Consider the following 18,384-nt stretch of genomic DNA (forward strand, 5'->3'; position numbering starts at 1 on the left):
CCACGCAGTGTTCAAGATGGGGGCCCACATAATGACCGGAATGATGATGTTTTTCTGTTTTGTCCTTAACACTTCATAATTCCTAACATCCTATTTGCTTTGAGGGTTTTTGACTGCCATTGAGCACTAACTGATGTTCTCAGAGAGCTATTCACAATCACTCCAAGATCTTTCCTGAGTAGTAATAGCTCATTTAGAGGCCACCATTGTGTTTACAGAGTGAGATCTTTTCCCCGTAATTTCACATTTACCAGAATTGAATCTCATGTCATTTTATCATCCAATCATTCAGCATCATGAAATAATGCTCAAACTCATCACAATCAGCTTTAGATATCAGTATTCTTTATTATTTTAGAAAAAATCAGAAAAGTTATTTACATTCTATCAATTCCTCTTTCCTTTTATTTACAAATATGTATCAGTGCACCCCTTAACAACACTGCATCAGCCAAAACTTCTTTCATCTGTGAAGTATGAACACCTTTTTTTTTTTTTTTCTTTCTTTACCTTTTAGCCTATTATTAACTCATAAGCGGACTCTCTCCTCTTACGCCAATGCAGTGTCTTCTTTAGAACCACTCTGCAAGCTTGTTGGCAGATTACTGGAAATACAGGTACAGTGTCTTTTATTGACAAGATCTTGTGATTTTCAGGCCGTCAGTGCATTCTAGTAGATCTTTTAAAATGAAGGCTGTACTGACTTTTGCCCCAGTATATTATTTCTTCCTGATACACAGCTCTAGGAATCTCTCCTGGAATGCTACAAAAATCATCATATACTTACTTTTTTTTCTGTGCCTCTTTTGAAAGTAGCTGATCTGAGCAGTAAGTTATACACTAGTTTGTTGTTCTGCACCTTCATACTTGACTTCTTAAAGAACCTTGGGCTTAAAAACCATCTCATCCAGGAAGCTGGCTATTGTACAATAAAACAATTCATTCTAAGATCTCTTCTACTGACATGCCAATTTGAGACAGTTCCTCAGAACGATATCCTGTTTCAAATAAATAAATAAATGAGTCCAGTGTGGTGTGGAAACCTCTGGATATATACTACTGGAAATAATCACTTTAATTGTTCTCATTTGAGCTGAGCATTTGTTTTGCTTGCAGCTCATCTATCGGTCTCATCAGCTGTTTTATTAATAACTTTTACAACTTTAACAAGCTCTTCTAATTTAATTTTGGGTGATCTCAGTGTGATTTTGTATCTAACATATCTAACCAGCAGTTAGACCCCTTTTTTCCTCACCTGCATGGGGCTTACAATTGCTACAAACCATCTTACTATTTCTATTAGCCTCCCTTACTAATTTAAAATACATTTCCTTGTGCTGTTCCTTGGAGCTTGTTGGGTGACTTAACCACAACCTTTAGACAGCTCTCATTGTTCACCTTCTGCCTCATTTTTGTAGTTTTCTTCATAACCTAGTTTTGATTCTGGTAAGGGCTTTCTATGAATAAAAACCGTTACTGAAGAATGGGATTCATACCTTGTGCCAAATTTTCCACACTGCTCAGAATAAAATGGTTGCATTGTGAGTTCTTCCTTCACTCCAAAATGCAGTATACTCACGACACTTTGCAAAAACTGGAATATGTTGGAGAATGGTTTAAGTGTGCTACTGACAAACTCCATCAGTAGATCAATGATTACTACACAATTTGTAATTAAGAGCAAATACAGATCATTTCAACAAGTAGAGTTATACAAGGAGCTATTCTTCTCCCAAGCTAGACACACAAATCTCAGAGTAGGGCAGAAGAGAACCCACAGATGTAATGGAGGTGATGGCAGTATGGTGCTACGTTTTTGAAGCTTAATGTTGCAATACCTATATGCACATTCTTATTACAAAGAAAGTTACATAGCCTCAAAATTCGGGCACATAAAAGTTTAAAAATGACAGCTTCCAGGTTTCAGAGTGTGACATTGCTTGAGGAAGTCTTTTGACACATTACCAGTCTGGAATACAGAAGCATTCCTGGACCAAAACTTCCCCAGTGGAGAAAACTAGTTGTGCAGAGAAGTTAGAGATCCCACACCAAGCACTGCATCAGGCAGGCTGTCACAATAAGCCCAATCCTCTCCTGTTCATGCAGAGAAATCTGAAGCAAAGGAAGCTTTCTCAGGTGGTCTCAAGGCAGGGGTGCAACAATACTGGGCTTACCAGCTGCTGATCCCCCGCACAGTCCTGTGCAGCTCCCAGACACTTCTGCCCTGATGATGAAGACGTTGGCAAAGCCTAGCCAGGAAACTCAGCAGCTAGGACAGGTTATCAAAACATTCCCTGAACAATGCTTGGGGAATGGAAAAGGGAATTGCAAAATGTTATAGAACTATGAAAGTAAAAGGAAATTTTACTTCCATGCCTGAAATGGCTTTTTCTCTGCTGATTATGAAGGGCTGGCTGAGAACAACTGTAGTGGAAAAGCTTCTCAAATACCACATGAATCGTTTAGAATAGTGATGGAAAACCTACACAGCACAGTCACACTACTGTCTCCCCACAGAATATAAAAATACCCAAACAACATCATGTTCTCGCATACACTTATAGACAGCAATACTCTCATGTGCTGTCTGGGGACTGCTTCATCACTTCTAAGGGCTGATCAAGTGTTTTCACCGAACAACATCAACACTTTATAGCACATACATGTTATAAGCTCCTGAAATTGTGTGTTTAAAAAAAGTATAAACTAGACATGGATCAGTTTACTGAGACTCTGTTTTGAGTTTATTACTCTGTATGTACAGACACCTGTCTTTAGCTCTGGGAACCCATCTGTAGAGGTCTCAAAACATTCACAAATGTTTTTCAAAAATTTTGTGGTGCCTCTACCAAAATTAGCACATTCTGGAGTCTGTCAAGGCAAGGAAGGCTCAGCTACAGAAATCAAGCACATGAGAAGTCAGGCAGATCCATCTCGACAAATGCACACACATGCTGCACATGAAGTCAGTGTCCTGAGACAACACCATGCAGAGGCCGGGCACATCTTATCTTTATCTGAACTCTGGATTGAAGTCCCTGCTTTTCACAGATCCAAGCAAACAACATCTTCGAAAAATATTTATACTTACCGGGAGAGTTACTTTTTTCAAATGGCATTCCTTTTCCAGTAGTCCATAAACATATTTAGTAATAATCTGTAAGAAAAAAAAAACAGACCACAAGAAAAAGAAAAGCAAACAGAAGTTAAACCACCTACAGTAATGACATATCCAGGCAGACAACTTAAAGGCTAGCTGGTGAAACGTCTAAGCACTTGCGTATGTTTTGTGATGTATCTGAATTCTTCGCTGTACAACTAAGTGCAGAACTTAGGGACTTATACAAAATGGTCCTCTCTGGCTCTCAGCAAAGGCTGCTTGCCAGTACAAAGAAATTGTAACTGTACCTGTGAATCCATCACCTGCTGCTGTGTGAATAATTATGTGCCTCAAAACTAAGGATTATAACCAATTAATATATACTCAGGGGTACAAGAAAGGCTCTCTTTTGCAAAGAAATACTTTAAAAGCATCTTTTTCCATAAGCAAGACTCCTGAAACCCTCTCCCCTGCAGGTTCACTTCTTGAGCTACATGGAGAGCAGATCTTTAGTCACCCTCAGCACAAGTTGCCTTGCCATTTCTATTCACTGAACTGGGGAGGGATGGGTCAAAGGTGTTCTAAATAGAAAAAAAGCCCAACTGATTCCCCAGTATGGGGGAGTTTAAGTCTCTTGTCTCCATGTAGAAATAAAATTGAAATTTTAGACCTGAAACAAAAGGAATTATTTCAAGAGCAACCAAAAAAAAAAATCAACTTACTCGCAACCAAAGAGTTGCTGTCTCAAACGTAACCAAGTTGTTCACACTTCAAAGGTTTGCCTAATACCTAGGGAAATTTTTTCTTCCTTATATATTGTAAGAAAATGGAGATGCAGATGGAAGAACTTTCTAACTATTATTAATTTGGGAATTAAGCTGCAAAACAAACTAAAGTGCTTTGTCCATATGGGGTTGTAAAAATGGTTCGGAAGTAACTGCCTGGATTTCACTGGCTACAGAAGTTTGAAAAAAAAAAAAAGTCAAATTAAAGAGGAAAAAAAATGCTCATTAAGAGCCTCAAATGGTGCTTGCCTTCCCTTTAAAGCTTGGGGAACTACATTTAAATTCCAGACAGGACAAGATTTAAGTCACGAAATATTAATCTAAGAATATCTGGGTACAAACCCAGCTGGTATTCTTTAGTCCAACTGCTCAAGGCCACAATTACTGCCATCTGAACCCACAGCATATTAAGCTGCAACAGAAACGCTGCTGTAACAAAGCTCTCAAGTGATGGCATCTTAACAACACACTATGAACTGAGCAAGTAGGAGCCAGGGTATCATAAACTTCAATTTTAATTTTCCTAATGCAGAATTACCAAATAAAGTTTCAATGAAGTCCAAAAGTTTTCATTATGTACATGTGAGCAAACGCAATATGCAAACGTTTGGAACATATTTGAACGAATTAGAGGTACTGATGGAAGCTAATTAAAAAAGTCGTACCCATCCCCCGCCATCCCTACCCCCTACTACACAAAAAATAAATAAATCTTTATTAAGATTCTGTGAATTCTTTGCTCAAATATGTTCATTGATAGAATTATGTTCAAAAAAACTTTATGGTTTTAAAGAAAATCAGTCTAACTAAACATTACTATCTACAGGGAAACTGCATTTGGAGAAGGAATTTAGCTGTGAGCGATGAGTTGATTTAAGACATGTTTATCCCCAAAGCAGTATGTTAGGAACATGCATATAGTGTAATTTTACCTTCAGGGCCAAACTTTTTATGGTTCACCGAAATCAACTTCAGTGTAATGCCAACAAGTAAAGCAGTTAAGTTCCTGCAGTCTCAGATGCTGATGTTGTACAGACATTAAAAAGAGTGTAATGATAATATGGCCTGAAACGTAGAAATTTTATTTTTCACTCTAAACCCAGGCAGCTACTAACCATCAAAAATACTAGAAAACTTGGAAGAGAAAAAAATTGCTACAAAGAAAATATATTTAGACACCACTTGCAAAAACCTCCTCTTTTTTTTTTCAGCTATGTGTTACATATCTATTTCTTCTATTCTCTCTTATCTATTTAGACTGTGATGTCTTCAGGGCAGAAGGAAACCTTTACTGATTTTTTCCAGAGCCAGACTCAATGGGGCTCTGATCCTAACTGGCTCTTTATGCACTGCTCTAGTATAACAAATAGTGATAACAGCCTTAAAAGGGGAACGGTGAAATCAGGAGAGCACTCTCCTGTATGGCAAAGACCTAACCTAATGAATGCTTTTAATGAAAGAAAACATTAAGAAAGATACAGTAGGATGGGGTTTCTAATGCAAATAGTGAGATTCAGGCAACTCAGCAGCTGGATGGTCTCCAAGGTTGAGACAAACTTGAAGAAAAACTGCTGTGAACTGCCCCGGTGTATCTAAGACCACAAGAGGGTTTTTTTGGCAGCAGGAGATGAACAGGTTCAGGGATATCTCAGCAAAGGCTGGTACACTGTCAGCTTGAAAGGACAGAAGGTGACACAAAATTTCCTGAAGTAGTACCAAATCCCTGAATTTCCCACATCTGAAAACATCATCATCTTGTGATTTTATGGTTGATCTGTAATTTTGAAAAAAAAACACCTTTGTTTCTTTTTCTGTATCAAGGAGGGAAGGGAAGTGTGCTATGTTATTTATTTAGTAAAAATTAAGTCTTACTACAACAAATCTAGACCATTTAAATAGCCACTACTTCTTAATATTATCAGTTTATGTATACTGGTAGAATCTTTAAGATCTGAAAATTGTTGCAGAATCTTGGTTCCTTGAATGAGAAAGTGAATATGGCTAGACTCTATGAATTCTTCTGGACTAACTATCTGTCACATAGTTGCTTGGGACTGGAGGTATTGTCACTTATCCAGTACAAGCCATTCTCATGGCAAACTGTAACACTTGCTAGAGAGCCCTAAGCATTTTACTCAGATTAACCTGAATATTTTTGCTTTTTATAAAGCTTTTCCAGCTCATGAGGTGTGCCAACAGCGCAAGCAGTATTCTGCACTGCAGGTGACAAGGCTGCTGGTGAGCAGGCAGCACCAAGTGTCTGAGATGGAACAGGAAAAAGAAGCAAGAATGAGGCCTGCTCCACAGTGTGTGAAATCAATGGCATCAAGAAGAAAGGAGGAAAAATGGTTGTTCTTGTTCTTCATATTTCTTGTACGAACACTGGGAGCCTAGTCTTCTCATTGCCAGCAGTGAGAACTGGGAAAACAAACAAACAAACAAACAAAAAAAACACAAAAAACAAGGCAAATCCATGCCTCTCATCCCCTATTCTGATAGCATGGGAGAAATCTTTCCCCACCACAAAAAAATGGTTAGCCTAGCACTCTCACTCCCCAAAAATGTATTAAAACTGTGAACCAAGAGAAACTTTCCTTCCAGCACAAAGTGATCCTCGGGAAGGAAGCTAAATGGCTTGTACTTCAATTTTGCTTCAGTGAGCTAAAGAGCCAACACCCCACTTTCCGCAAGCCCAAGGATTTTCAGCCATCAGCAGTGTCACAGCTTTTCTTACTTTTGCTGGACCAGAAGAGTTCCTAGAACAAAGCTGGGCTGCTGAGAGCAGGGACCACAGACAACTGAGTGCAACACATCCCGATCAGTAAGAACAGCAGCTTACTCTCTTAGGTGCACTAAAAATACAAGTACCTAAGTTCTCCTATCATTTCCTTGCAACAGTTCTCCTTCGTCTACTGTGGACTGCATTGAGAGCAGTAATATGTGTTGGTCAGGACAGGAATCAAAGTTTAATGCTCACTGTTGCCCTTCTGAAGAGTTTAAAAGAATGTTTTAAGTAGGATCCTTTAAGTAGGATCTAAACAGTGTAAATATCTCCAGAAATACCTTTTCAAAGTACTAGTGGCCACAAATATGACATCTGTGAAGTTCAAAAGTCTTACGCATAATTGGAGGATAGGTCTATGTCATGATCAGTACAATTTACTGTATTTCTAAGAGGATTCAACCAATGGTATCAAAAGACATCAATGATGCAAAATTAAATACCGACAGCTAGGAATTGACAGAAATAAGAAATACAGATAGGAGATAACCCAACAAAGATAAATTTAATCCAGTTCTCTTACGTGGATACACAACAGAACTCATTTTAATTACAGAGCAATTAAATTGATGACCTGGACAGACAGCAAAGAAGATAGAGACAACAAGAGAACACCACAGAAAGAGAAGAAGAAACACCTTATCTCATTTTTAGGCAGAGTATTGCTCTTGCATTGCTAAATAGCTTTAACAATGGCAGCAAAAACAACGTTCCATGCAGTCTACAGAGCAAAACCAAAACTGCAGATGGAAACACAGTTCTGGTATGTGTAATTGTAGTAGACACTGATTAGGAAGGCCCTGGCTTCATATGGCTTCTGTTCTTCTAAGATTGTATTGTTCATGTTGAGGACTGTTTTCAATTGCCAAGAAGTACTGAAAAAATCTGTTAGCAGCATAATTTGTAAAATCTTTGCAACCATGCTGAAGCCAAGTGAGCAAAAGATCAATATCTGCATACAACAGTGTGAAACTAGAAATTAAAGACTAAGAGCCATTGAGACTAACTAGTTACAAAGATACTGAAGTACTGAAGCCTAAACATGATTATAAGTGTAGACAAATACAAAAGAGACTCTTCAGTGCAAAGTCAGATGTGATACGTATTGAACATCTTTAAATAGCAGAGGTCTGGAAAAGAGGGCAACCAAAAGCCTGCCTACAGAGCAAGATGGGAACTCAGCTTAAAATAATATACCACCAATTTGAGTTGATTAAGAAATGGAAAGAAGCATTCTAGCTAATATCAAAAATTTTAAGAACCGGCTTGACATACACAAGGAAAAGCAGAACTGGAGCTGACCCAGTGGTGAACTTTCCCATAACAGAGATAGCCAGGTACACAGACCAGGTCACAACTCAATGACTTGTTTTGTAACACCTGCATTCTAATCCAGAGGAGCTGTTTGAGCACATACCACATCAAAAACCATGCTGGGATGCAATGAAGTGCACTGAGCCTTGCCAGTCAGGCCCCCTCCCTGCTGTGCTTCATAACTCAGGTTCTCTGAATTCTCTTTTTCCCTGAGTGGGTGCCCTTTCAAACCAGCCACAGGTCACTGTCCACCACTATATTATGCGTGCGAACAGGATAGTAAACCCACTGGAGAGGAGAAAAAGGAACAAGAATAAAATAAACTACTTTCCCAGAATGAATTCTCTGCTAAAAACGTGTTAAAGAAATGTCATATAGGTCTGTGTGATGTGTGGCCTTCTGCTTCTAAGTCAGCACCTACCGGTACGAACTGGAAACCATTACCACACTCAGGGATTCATGACAGATGTGAGGAGCCCTTTGGGTAGCGCAAACCACAAAGACTCTTTGAAGACAACCAGACACCACATGTCCCTCTCTGCTCCCATATGTGCTCTCCTCATGACCAAAACACCAGCAACCGTGCCCAACGGTTGGTGTGTGGTTAGCACATGACAAGGAACAAAGCACGCGTGGCACGACAAAGGATAACACACATTACGGCCAGCCACACAACAGAGGGCAGATCACAAAACTTTGCAGAAAGGATAGGGGAGTCCAAGCTGTTAAAACAAGTTGCCCACACCTCTGCCTGCTCCTACACACTTCTAGGCAGATTTCAAGGAAAAAAAAAAAAAAAAGCAAACCGATCAAATTATTGATTAAATACATTACTCTTGTGGACGAGATCAAGCTGGATGGGTCTCAAATTCCCATGTCATGTTCCTTGTTCACAACAGCTCCAAAAACAAATAGAACCCTAACTCCATAACTGCCGCTCATCACCACTTTTCATCGCCCCAAGGGCTAAATGAGATGTAACCACTCTCTTACAGTTATTCTACTTCACATCCAGACTCAGATACACTGGCAATGACATACTTGCTCAGTGGACAGAAGGCTTCTGCCTCCAAATATGCCCATTTGTGAAACAACACTCCTTAAACACCTCATCAGATCACTTGTTCTCATTCATTTTTCAAGAAAGTTCTCAAGATATACAAAAATGCAGAGTAAGACAATTTTACCTGAAGGTTTTTATTACTGTCCGAATTTGTCAGAATCATGTAGATGCTAAATTTGAAATTAAGTAGATTGTAGCTGATAAAACACAGATGGTGTGGCATTTTCCTTCTTGCCTGACCTCCTCTTTTTTCACAAGCCCTACTGTAAGCAAGACTAAACACATTCCTGCTGTACTTACTATTCTATTAACCTTGTGAGTTAACTATACTTTAACCTCAGTTTAATCTCTTAAATAAATGTGTAGTAAAGAAAAGCATGGAAAAAAGGGAAAAAATATACAACTGAAATATTACTGAAAAGGATTTGTTCAAAAGCACCGAAATGTGCCCACCTCTACTTCTACAATAACTTGTTTGGATACAATTTGCTATGCTTTAAGTTGAAATAAAGAAAAATGCAAGTGTTCCTTTCCTTCAGAGAATGCAGAGAATTCAACCTTTAGGTTCAATCATTTGTCAATTCCCACCCTGTGACACGATTGCACTTAAAACGTTCAACATTACCAGTTTGCCTGACAATTCTACATATAGACCAAAATCAACGTCATTTGCCTTTCTGTTCTTTTTTTCCTAAAGTAGTATGTTTGACTTGACATTGCACACTACAGCAAAAGAATTGCTGTCAGTTTCCAAGCCCTCTTAAATGTTTCCAACCACCAATTCAGCACTGACTTACAGCCTTCTTGAATCTAACTTAGAAAAAAAAAATATATTTCACAGATATAGAAAGAATACTATTTTTAAATAATTTTAATTCAACCTCTGAGATTAGACCCCCTAGTATTACTAGTAATTTTCTAAAAGCTCCAAGGCTGTGTATGCAGTTGGAGGTTTTATCACTTATCTTAAAAATAAACAAGTATAAACCACGAGAAGCGATACCATGACCAAGTGATCCATTACCAGTACACGTAATGTTTTTTCTTAGTTTGTAAGATTTGTCTCCTAAATCATAATAAGCACTTTAAAGGCAAAAAGAGAACATGAGCAAGAGAAGGAAACAATCCTTATAACATACAGTAGTCAACCTACAACTTTTTTCCTTTCTGCAGGATAAGAGTGGCAATGTTCAGTGAAAAAATGCAAAATGAATTCCAACTGACTGCCCTGCGGCAAATCTCAAATGGTGGGACTGACCCGAGGCTTGCTTCTGTGGCTGCCATTGCCTTGGTTGAATGAGCTTTATTTTGACCCTTGAGTGACAAACCTGCCAATAAGTAACAATGAGAGATACAAAGGAACTTTTTGACATACTGCTCTTGGATACAGACTTACCTAAGAACTGGGACAAACAAAACAAACAAAAAAACCCACCCAAACATCACTATGCCAGAATAAAAAATCCTAAAAGCTGAATGAACTTTCTAAAGGCTCTGCTCACTGCAAGCTAAAAAAAAAATAAAAAATAAAAAAAAATCAATGGCATTTTACAAATCCACAAAAGACCTCACTTGGATTATAGTGTGGGAGAACAATTCATTAAGATGGAATTGACATTATGTCTAAGGGATTTCTTGTGTTTTCCACTGAAAGCAATTCAATTCAATCTTAGTACATGGGTGTGATATTCTGGATTTTAAGTTGACTGATCACAAATAGGATCTCAAGATCTTTTGAAAGAATTAAATGAAAAACAACAGGGATTTGTCATGAATGCAGCATATACTGTTGATGTGATTTGACCTAACGTTTTGTTACATGGTCTTTGCTGACACCTGTTGGTTTATTTTTTGTTTGTTTTTTACTTTTTCTTTAAAAAAAGAAAAAAAAGAAAAACAACTCTAGTTTCAGCATTCACGTAACAATTATTTGGCTTCATAAACTGCTTAATTACATAGCCCATCTTATGAAAATTCTCTTTTTTTTTTTACAATACACATATGTATACATCTATATGTGACAGTGTAAAGCAGAGGCTTCATTCAAGCACCTTGCACTGGAAGCAGTTAAACATCAGCAGAAAGCATCACATTTGTACCCAAACTGAGGTAAAACACAAAGGGATGAAAAGGTTGCAAAACGAAGAAGGAAACTTTAAACAAACACAGGAGTAATAGTAGAACTAATGCAAATGAGGCTTATAAACACATTTTAATATTCCAATTGAAGAACTAAAATTTTGGATTATTACATCTAATTTTCACAGTAGAGATGAGTTATGACAAGGGATCAGGAAGAGAGAGCAGTAGTAGTTTTGATTATTCCAACTACTAATGAAAAAAAATGTAGATTAGGTGAAGAGGTGGTTCTATGCAGTTTTGAAATGTTAAAAATCCATGCCAAACCCAACTTATGTATCAGATTAACACAGTTAAAGCATACCAGCTTTTGTAGTCACAGACAAAAAAGTCAGTGATGTGTCAAGCATCTCATTTCACCACTTTTGATTCCTCAGCAGAAATGACCAGATAAATATTCACAGATGGACTGAAGGCTTAATTTTATGTAAATCCAGAGCAGAGCTCAAATTAACACCTTCTTTCCATAGCAAGATGTCTTAACCATTTTGCCACTATGCTCCAAAACAGTAGTGGGTCAAAATAAATTGGATTTACATAAATTTGGGTGAAAAGGGACATGGATCTGACCGTTAGCAGCACTTCTGTTTTTCTTTTCTTAGCACAAATTGTGGTTGATACCCTTAGGAACATAAACAACAAAAATGTTTATAGTTTCACTATTAAATACTTGTACCTCTTTCTACTAGGTCAGGTAAACCAAATAGATTGCAAAGCGGTCATTAACTCATTGCATTTATTCTCATGAATGAAACCTGTGACTCCTACTTGCTTTGAGTAACTGACAAAAGCCAGTATTTAACTTCTAAGAGAAATGGCTATCTTCCTTTCTGCATTTCTAGTATACAGTTAGGATACCTAGTACTCTGAAAGAAACTTCCCCTTAAGGAGAGAAAAACCTGCCCTGAAGGCACTGTCTCTTCTGGGATATCAAGCTGAAGGTTAAGAAAACACCGTGGACATTGAGGAACCTTTTTCTATTCTTTTTCCTCACTATTCCTCAAGAAAAGGTTTTCGTTTTCAATTCCATATGTCTGAGCCTGTCTAACATAGTCTTGTGTTCTGCTGGCAGGGAAACTCGAAGAGGGAAGAAACTACAAAAAACTCCAGGTACTGCAAGTGCCAGCAGAACTTTCAACCAAGATATAAGGAAGATTGCTTCATATGTGACAAGTAAAAACTTTGTGCTTTCACTCTTACATAAAAAAAAGAAACCATTTAATGTAATAATGAAATAAATTATCACTCAAAATGTCTCTATTAAATCAAACTTGGAGAGGATAATTTAAGTGCTTTTTCTACTTTATTTTTAAAAAAATCCTATAAAGATGAAACATTGTTGGTAAAGAAGGTTTGTAAAATAAACTTCATAGCCCACACTACTACTTATTATAGCAGGAAGTATTGAGGGTATTGGTAATTGCTCATATTAACCTTGGTGATGTCCAAAAAGCAGAGTTGATCCTTCCTCCCTATTGAATTATGACTGAAGAACTCACGTAGTCAGTTATGCAGAATGTCCATTTTCAGTCCATTTTCAAAGACAGCACATCAGTATACTACTTCTCATTAAACTACATGGGCACAAATACTGGGACAAGAGGAAAAACAGCTAATATTGGAGCTCTGTACAGCACAATTTACTCTATTTTAATTAATTTTACCTGTTTTAATGAATTATACTTCATTTGGGAAAAAATCATATCTTCCTCAGTCCAACGACCAAAAGACAGTCCAATTACACATAAAAGTGTATGGAATAGAAGAATTGCATTGGAAGTGACCTTCAAAGACCACCAAGTCCAACCGCCCGAACACTTCAGGGCTAACTGAATGTTAAAGCACGTTACTGAGGGTACTGTACACATTCCTCTTGAACGCTGACAAGCACGGGTCATCAATCACCTCCCTAGGAAGCCTGTTCCAGTGTTTGTCCACCCTCACGGTAAAGAAATATTTCCTGATGTCCAGTCTGAGCCTCCCCTGGTGCCATTCCCATACGTCCTGTCGTTGGTTACAAGGGACTAGCACCTCCTTCTGCACTTCCCTTCCTCAGGGAGGGGGGAGAGCAATGAGGTTGCGTCTCCACAATTTTGTGTTAAACCAGCAACACTTTGCATGTCCACTGCATCAGTTATTTCTATGAAGCTGTGAAACAAACAGTAAGAAAACACAGTGTAAAAGATTGTTCTAATATCCATTTATAAATATTGTGCTCAGGATCGGTCCACGTTTATACTGGTGTTTGTCAAGTTCCCAATAAAAGTTTGCGTGATGAGATCTTTTGCTCTTTTGGAGGGGAGGGATGCAGGAAAGAACACACATGCTTGAATAGGTAAGCGGTTCATCCCACTAATATTCAATTCAACAGTTGAGTAACAAACTTCATAGAATCACAGAATGGCTCAGGTTGGAAGGAACGTCATCCAGTTCCAAACCCCCTGCTATGGGCAGGGACGCCACCCACTACATCAGGTTGCTCAGGGCCTTGTCCAACCTGACTTTGAACACCTCCAGGGACGGGGCATCCACAGCTTCTCTGGGCAGCCTTTTCCAGTGCCTCACCACACCCTGAAGGAAGAATTTCCTCCTAACACCTAATCTAAATCTCCCCTCTTCAAGTTTAAAACCATTCCCCATTGTCTTATCATTATCTGCCCAAGCAAAAAGTTGCTCTCCATCTTTCTCATAAGCCCACTTTAAGTACCGAAAGGCTGCAGTGAGATCACCCTGGAGCCTTCTCTTCTTCAGGCTGAACATCCCCAACTCTCTCAGTATTTCTTCATAGGAGAGGTGCTCCAGACCTCTGATCATCTTTGTGGCCCTCCTCTGGATCTACTCTAATAGCCCCACATCCTTCTGGTGCTGGGTGCCCCAGACCTGGATGCAGCACTCCAGGTGAGGCCTTACAAGGGCAGAGCAGAGGGGGACAATCACCTCCCTCAATGTGCTGGCCACGAAACTTACCAGGTAGGAAGCTGAGGTGTTACAGTTAACAATCGGTAGCCCAACACCACCATGTTGCTTTCACTCTCCCTCCTCAAAATGACAGGGGAAGAAAATACGAAAAAAATGCCCATGGTTTGAGAAAAGGACAGGGAGATTGCTCACCAACTACCATCACAGACAAAGCTGACTCAGCATAAGGGGGTCTAATAGAACAAGAAGACTGGTAGGAGATTTAGATTAGATATAATATAGGGATATGTATTACATATAGGGAGATTTAGATTATATTTAAGGAAAAAAATCTTTACTGTGATGGTGGTGGGGCACAGGAACAGGCTGCCCACAGAAGCTGTAGATGACCCATCCTGCTCCAGGCCACATCCACCTGCTCCACCGGGGGCTCCTCCTCCACGGGCTGCAGCGTGGAGATCTGCTCCAGGTGGGACCCATGGGTGCAGGGGGACTGCCTGCTCCACCAGGGGCCTCTCCACAGGCCGCAGGGGAACTGCTGCTGTGTGCCTGGAGCACCTCCTGCCCTCCTGCTGCACTCACCTGGGGGGCTGCAGGGCTGCTTCTCGTTCCTTGTTCTCCCAGCCGCTGTAGCACAGCAGTTTTTTTCCCTTCCTTAACTCTGCTTTCCCAGAGCCCAACCAGCATCACTCATGGCCCAGCTCTGGCCAGCAGCGGGTCCCTTTTGGAGCAGCTGGAGCTGGCTCCTCTCTGACATGGGGCAGCTGCTGGGCTCTGCTCACAGAGGCTGCCCTGCAGCCCCCCACTACCAAAACCTTGCCACATATACCTAATACAGAAACAAAGACAATTCCTATTGAACAATGACACCAGAAATATTGTATGAAAAGCAAATCTTTCCTAACATCCACTTTTTGTAATTTTTGTAATATTACATAGAAATAAGTAGACAATTTTCTTACATAGACATAAAGAAAATGGACATCATTTATAGTAAATAGCATGTTTGTGTTTACTTTCTTATACCACAGTCACCAGCCTGAACAGTTCTGCGTTCAGTGAAAGAGTATTAGAAAATAAACACATGAAAGTCATTTTAAACTTATTGTATATGAGATAAAATAGAGTGAACACAAGCAAAAGTCAAGAGAGTGAAATGAAAAGGTGAGAGGGAAGGAAGCTTAGGATTCAGAGAGATTTTTGCCTAAAAGCAACTTATTTCATGGCAAGTGAATTTGGTACAATTATCTCTATCTTGAGAACAGAGCAGAGAATCTGCACTGACAATGTACTCCACCAAATACAAAAACATATTAATGACTTTATACAACACAAAGACCTGCGATCACATACTGTCTGAGCATCTTCATCGCCACTGCTACTGCCAGTCAATAACCTGGACAAACACCATCTTTCTGTTCCCAGGAAAAAATGGACACACAGACTGATGATGGGTGCTCCCGCTGTTCTGCTCACGGCCTAATCCACACAGAGGATGCATGAGCAGCTCACCAGCACACAGCCTGTGCTTAGTGTTGGAGACCAGCAAGTCACTGCAGGGTCTGGCAGGAAGCAAGGTGACAAGTGACAAGTCACTGCACTGCCATCTGCAACTTGCCTATAATCTTGTGCTCCACACTTTTCTTTTTCTGCCTCTCTCTTCTACAAACTAGAAGAGTAAGTTGTAAGCCTGGGACTATCATTTTGCCAGTGCTCACAAAGTGACCCGACTCTGGTTGAGCTCCTGGGCACTACCCACTACACAAACCACAGCCAATTCTACTGCACTTGTGATGCAAGCTTGGAAGTTGCTCTTGCAGAGTGCAGCTGTACTCAGGGGGATCGGGGCCTGCAGAGGGCAAACAGCTACTGCAGAGGCAGTGGGAGCTGCTGGCAGCTGCAGCAGCAATTCACGAGCAGCAGCAAGGCACCCGCAGACAACAACCTACAGCTTGCCATGAGAATCCCATTTTTGTCCCCTAATTGATGGCAGAGACCAAGCCTTTTTTTGGGTTAATGAAATGGAAGCTTTGTTGCTGTTGTTCCTGTTCCTTTTTTTTTTTTTTTTTTAAATAGCAAAATGCTTCCACTGATACTGGAAACAATTACTGCTGCTCCTTTTGATAGTCAGCCAAATACTGTGTTTTTGGCCAGGCTGATGGGAAATGAATATTGTGGCTTCTCCTCCTATTCGTGATGTTGGCTGATGTGCCTTATTTTGCCAACACAATATTCCTAAAATTATGAGTTGTAATGAAGGATAAAGAATGCATGCATTCCTGATTGTGAGAAATCTGCCCCAGATTACATTAGTACAATATTAGTTAGAACCCATTCTGTTACTGGATATAGCCTGTTCAAAAACTTCTTCATGGAAAGCTACTAAAAATGTGCATCAACCTTCACTTCCCACTTGTACTTACCTTATAATTCACCTCATTTCTGTTCACATTACTCATATTATCTCTGGGGTTACAGGCTATTTGTATGTCAGAAATTAATAGTAGGTCATTTAACACTGCAGCAAAGTGAATTCTGATTTCTGATCTATTTGACAATATCCTTGGTTTCTGGTAATAGAGGATACAAGATTACAGCAAGCAATTCACCAAAGATCTGATCTTTCTAAACAGCAGTAGAAGAATAGATATTTTTAAATTTTTGGATAGACCTGGAACTGAGAACTATTTTTTGTTACAGAGTGATCAACAAACATTACCTTTCAGATTTACCTTGGAATTATCCAATCATACCATATCTATATAAAGAAAAGCTTGTTCCAGAAGGAAATATGAATCATGTATTTTATTACTTTCCAGTTTTAGCTTACTGATGTAGAACTGATCAAGCTTGTGAATCCTTACACTTGCAACTCAATACCTTGATCATTTCCACAAGCCGATTTCCATGCATCTGCTCTGAAACTTATTTGAATTTTATCTACCTAAAACCATAAAAATTTGGAAATATTTTTGCATATTATGCATCACCATGAATTACGTTGACATCAGCAAGTACTGATTAGACTTCTCACTCCATCATCAATCCTTACATGGTGCCTAGCAGCTTCCAATGATCTCTGACATTCCAAAAATAATTAAGTGAAAAGAGGTTTTTATCCTGAAACAGGATAAACTAGAGCTCTGCTCCTGGCTGAGCTATGGGTACAACCTCATGCTACCAAACAAGCTGTTTTCTTTGCTATTAGAATCCTAACATCAGCACTTGACAGAACCACAGTGTCTATAATGCCAACCGCTTTTTTTTTTCTTTGAGTTATGTCATATTCTGATGGTGACAGTCTGACATGCACTACCCTTACTGAACAACATGTTCAACAGTTGTGTTAAGTTTTGTGGTGCTCCTTTCAAAGTTGCCATTGGTTTTGACATTGCACTCAACAAAATCTCAGTGAATCATTACATCTGACTGCCTTACAAAATATGGACATGAGCACATTTTCTCCCTTCAAGTCTGCTTCACAGCCTAGCAGTTTTTCTCACACCTTACAGAAGCAAACTTCATCCTTCCACAGAATCCTAGAGTGGCTGAGGTTAGCAGGGCCCTCTAGAGGTCTTCTGGTCCAATGCCCCCTCCAGTCCAGCAGGGCCACCTTCAGCCAGATACCCAGTCACATGTCCAGGAAGCTTTTGAAGATCTCCAGGAAGACTCCACCAACTCTCTGGGAAGCCTGTGCCAGTGTCCATCACCCACCCAGCACAGAAGTGCTGCCTGGTGTTCAGGGGGGAACCTACCGTGTTCCAGTCTGTGCCCACTGCCCCATGTCCTGTTGCACTGAAAAGAGCCTGACTTCATCCTCTCTGTATCCTCCCTTTAGGTATTTATAGATATTGATGAGATCCTCCCAAGCTTTCACGTCTCTAAGGCTGAACTGTTCCAGTTTGGAGCTTTCCATCAGGAACTCCACCACCAGAATATGAAGAGGTTAGGGTGTTCCTGCTTAAAATCAGTCTGCATTTTTTTTTAATTGGTCAACCTGAATTAAGTTTCAAGTTACTCTTGTTTTGTCCTGGGGAGCTGACCACAGAATCCCCACGTGTGGAACCAAAACTATTCTGTCATTCTAAGACAACAATCAGTACCAGCAGTACATTTGCCCAAAGTATCAGTACCACCTTTACAACTGAATGGTTTCCCCACAAGTTAGAGACACTGAGCTCTCTGTTTGCTGGTGTAACTCCTTTTGGAATATTATCTGTAAGAATGTAAACTACTGGTTTTCAGAAAAAAAAAAGACATAAAAGTCTTAAATTTAATTGTC

At 39.6% G+C, this 18,384-nt stretch overlaps 1 protein-coding gene across 14 annotated transcripts in view; it reads right to left on the bottom strand.

Moving 5' to 3' along the window:
- The window catches only part of FAM172A (family with sequence similarity 172 member A), a 258,669-nt gene that overhangs the window by 202,369 nt on the left and 37,916 nt on the right, over nucleotides 1–18,384 (bottom strand). For all 14 annotated transcript variants that reach the window (XM_035568052.2, XM_035568056.2, XM_035568054.2 and 11 more), the window contains one exon: nucleotides 3,092–3,157. In XM_035568052.2, coding sequence (XP_035423945.1) covers nucleotides 3,092–3,157 — 66 coding nt within the window. The remainder of the gene's footprint in view (nucleotides 1–3,091; nucleotides 3,158–18,384) is intronic.

Source organism: Cygnus atratus, chromosome Z (genome assembly GCF_013377495.2).
Source record: "Cygnus atratus isolate AKBS03 ecotype Queensland, Australia chromosome Z, CAtr_DNAZoo_HiC_assembly, whole genome shotgun sequence".
Classification (NCBI taxonomy): Eukaryota; Metazoa; Chordata; class Aves; order Anseriformes; family Anatidae; genus Cygnus; species Cygnus atratus.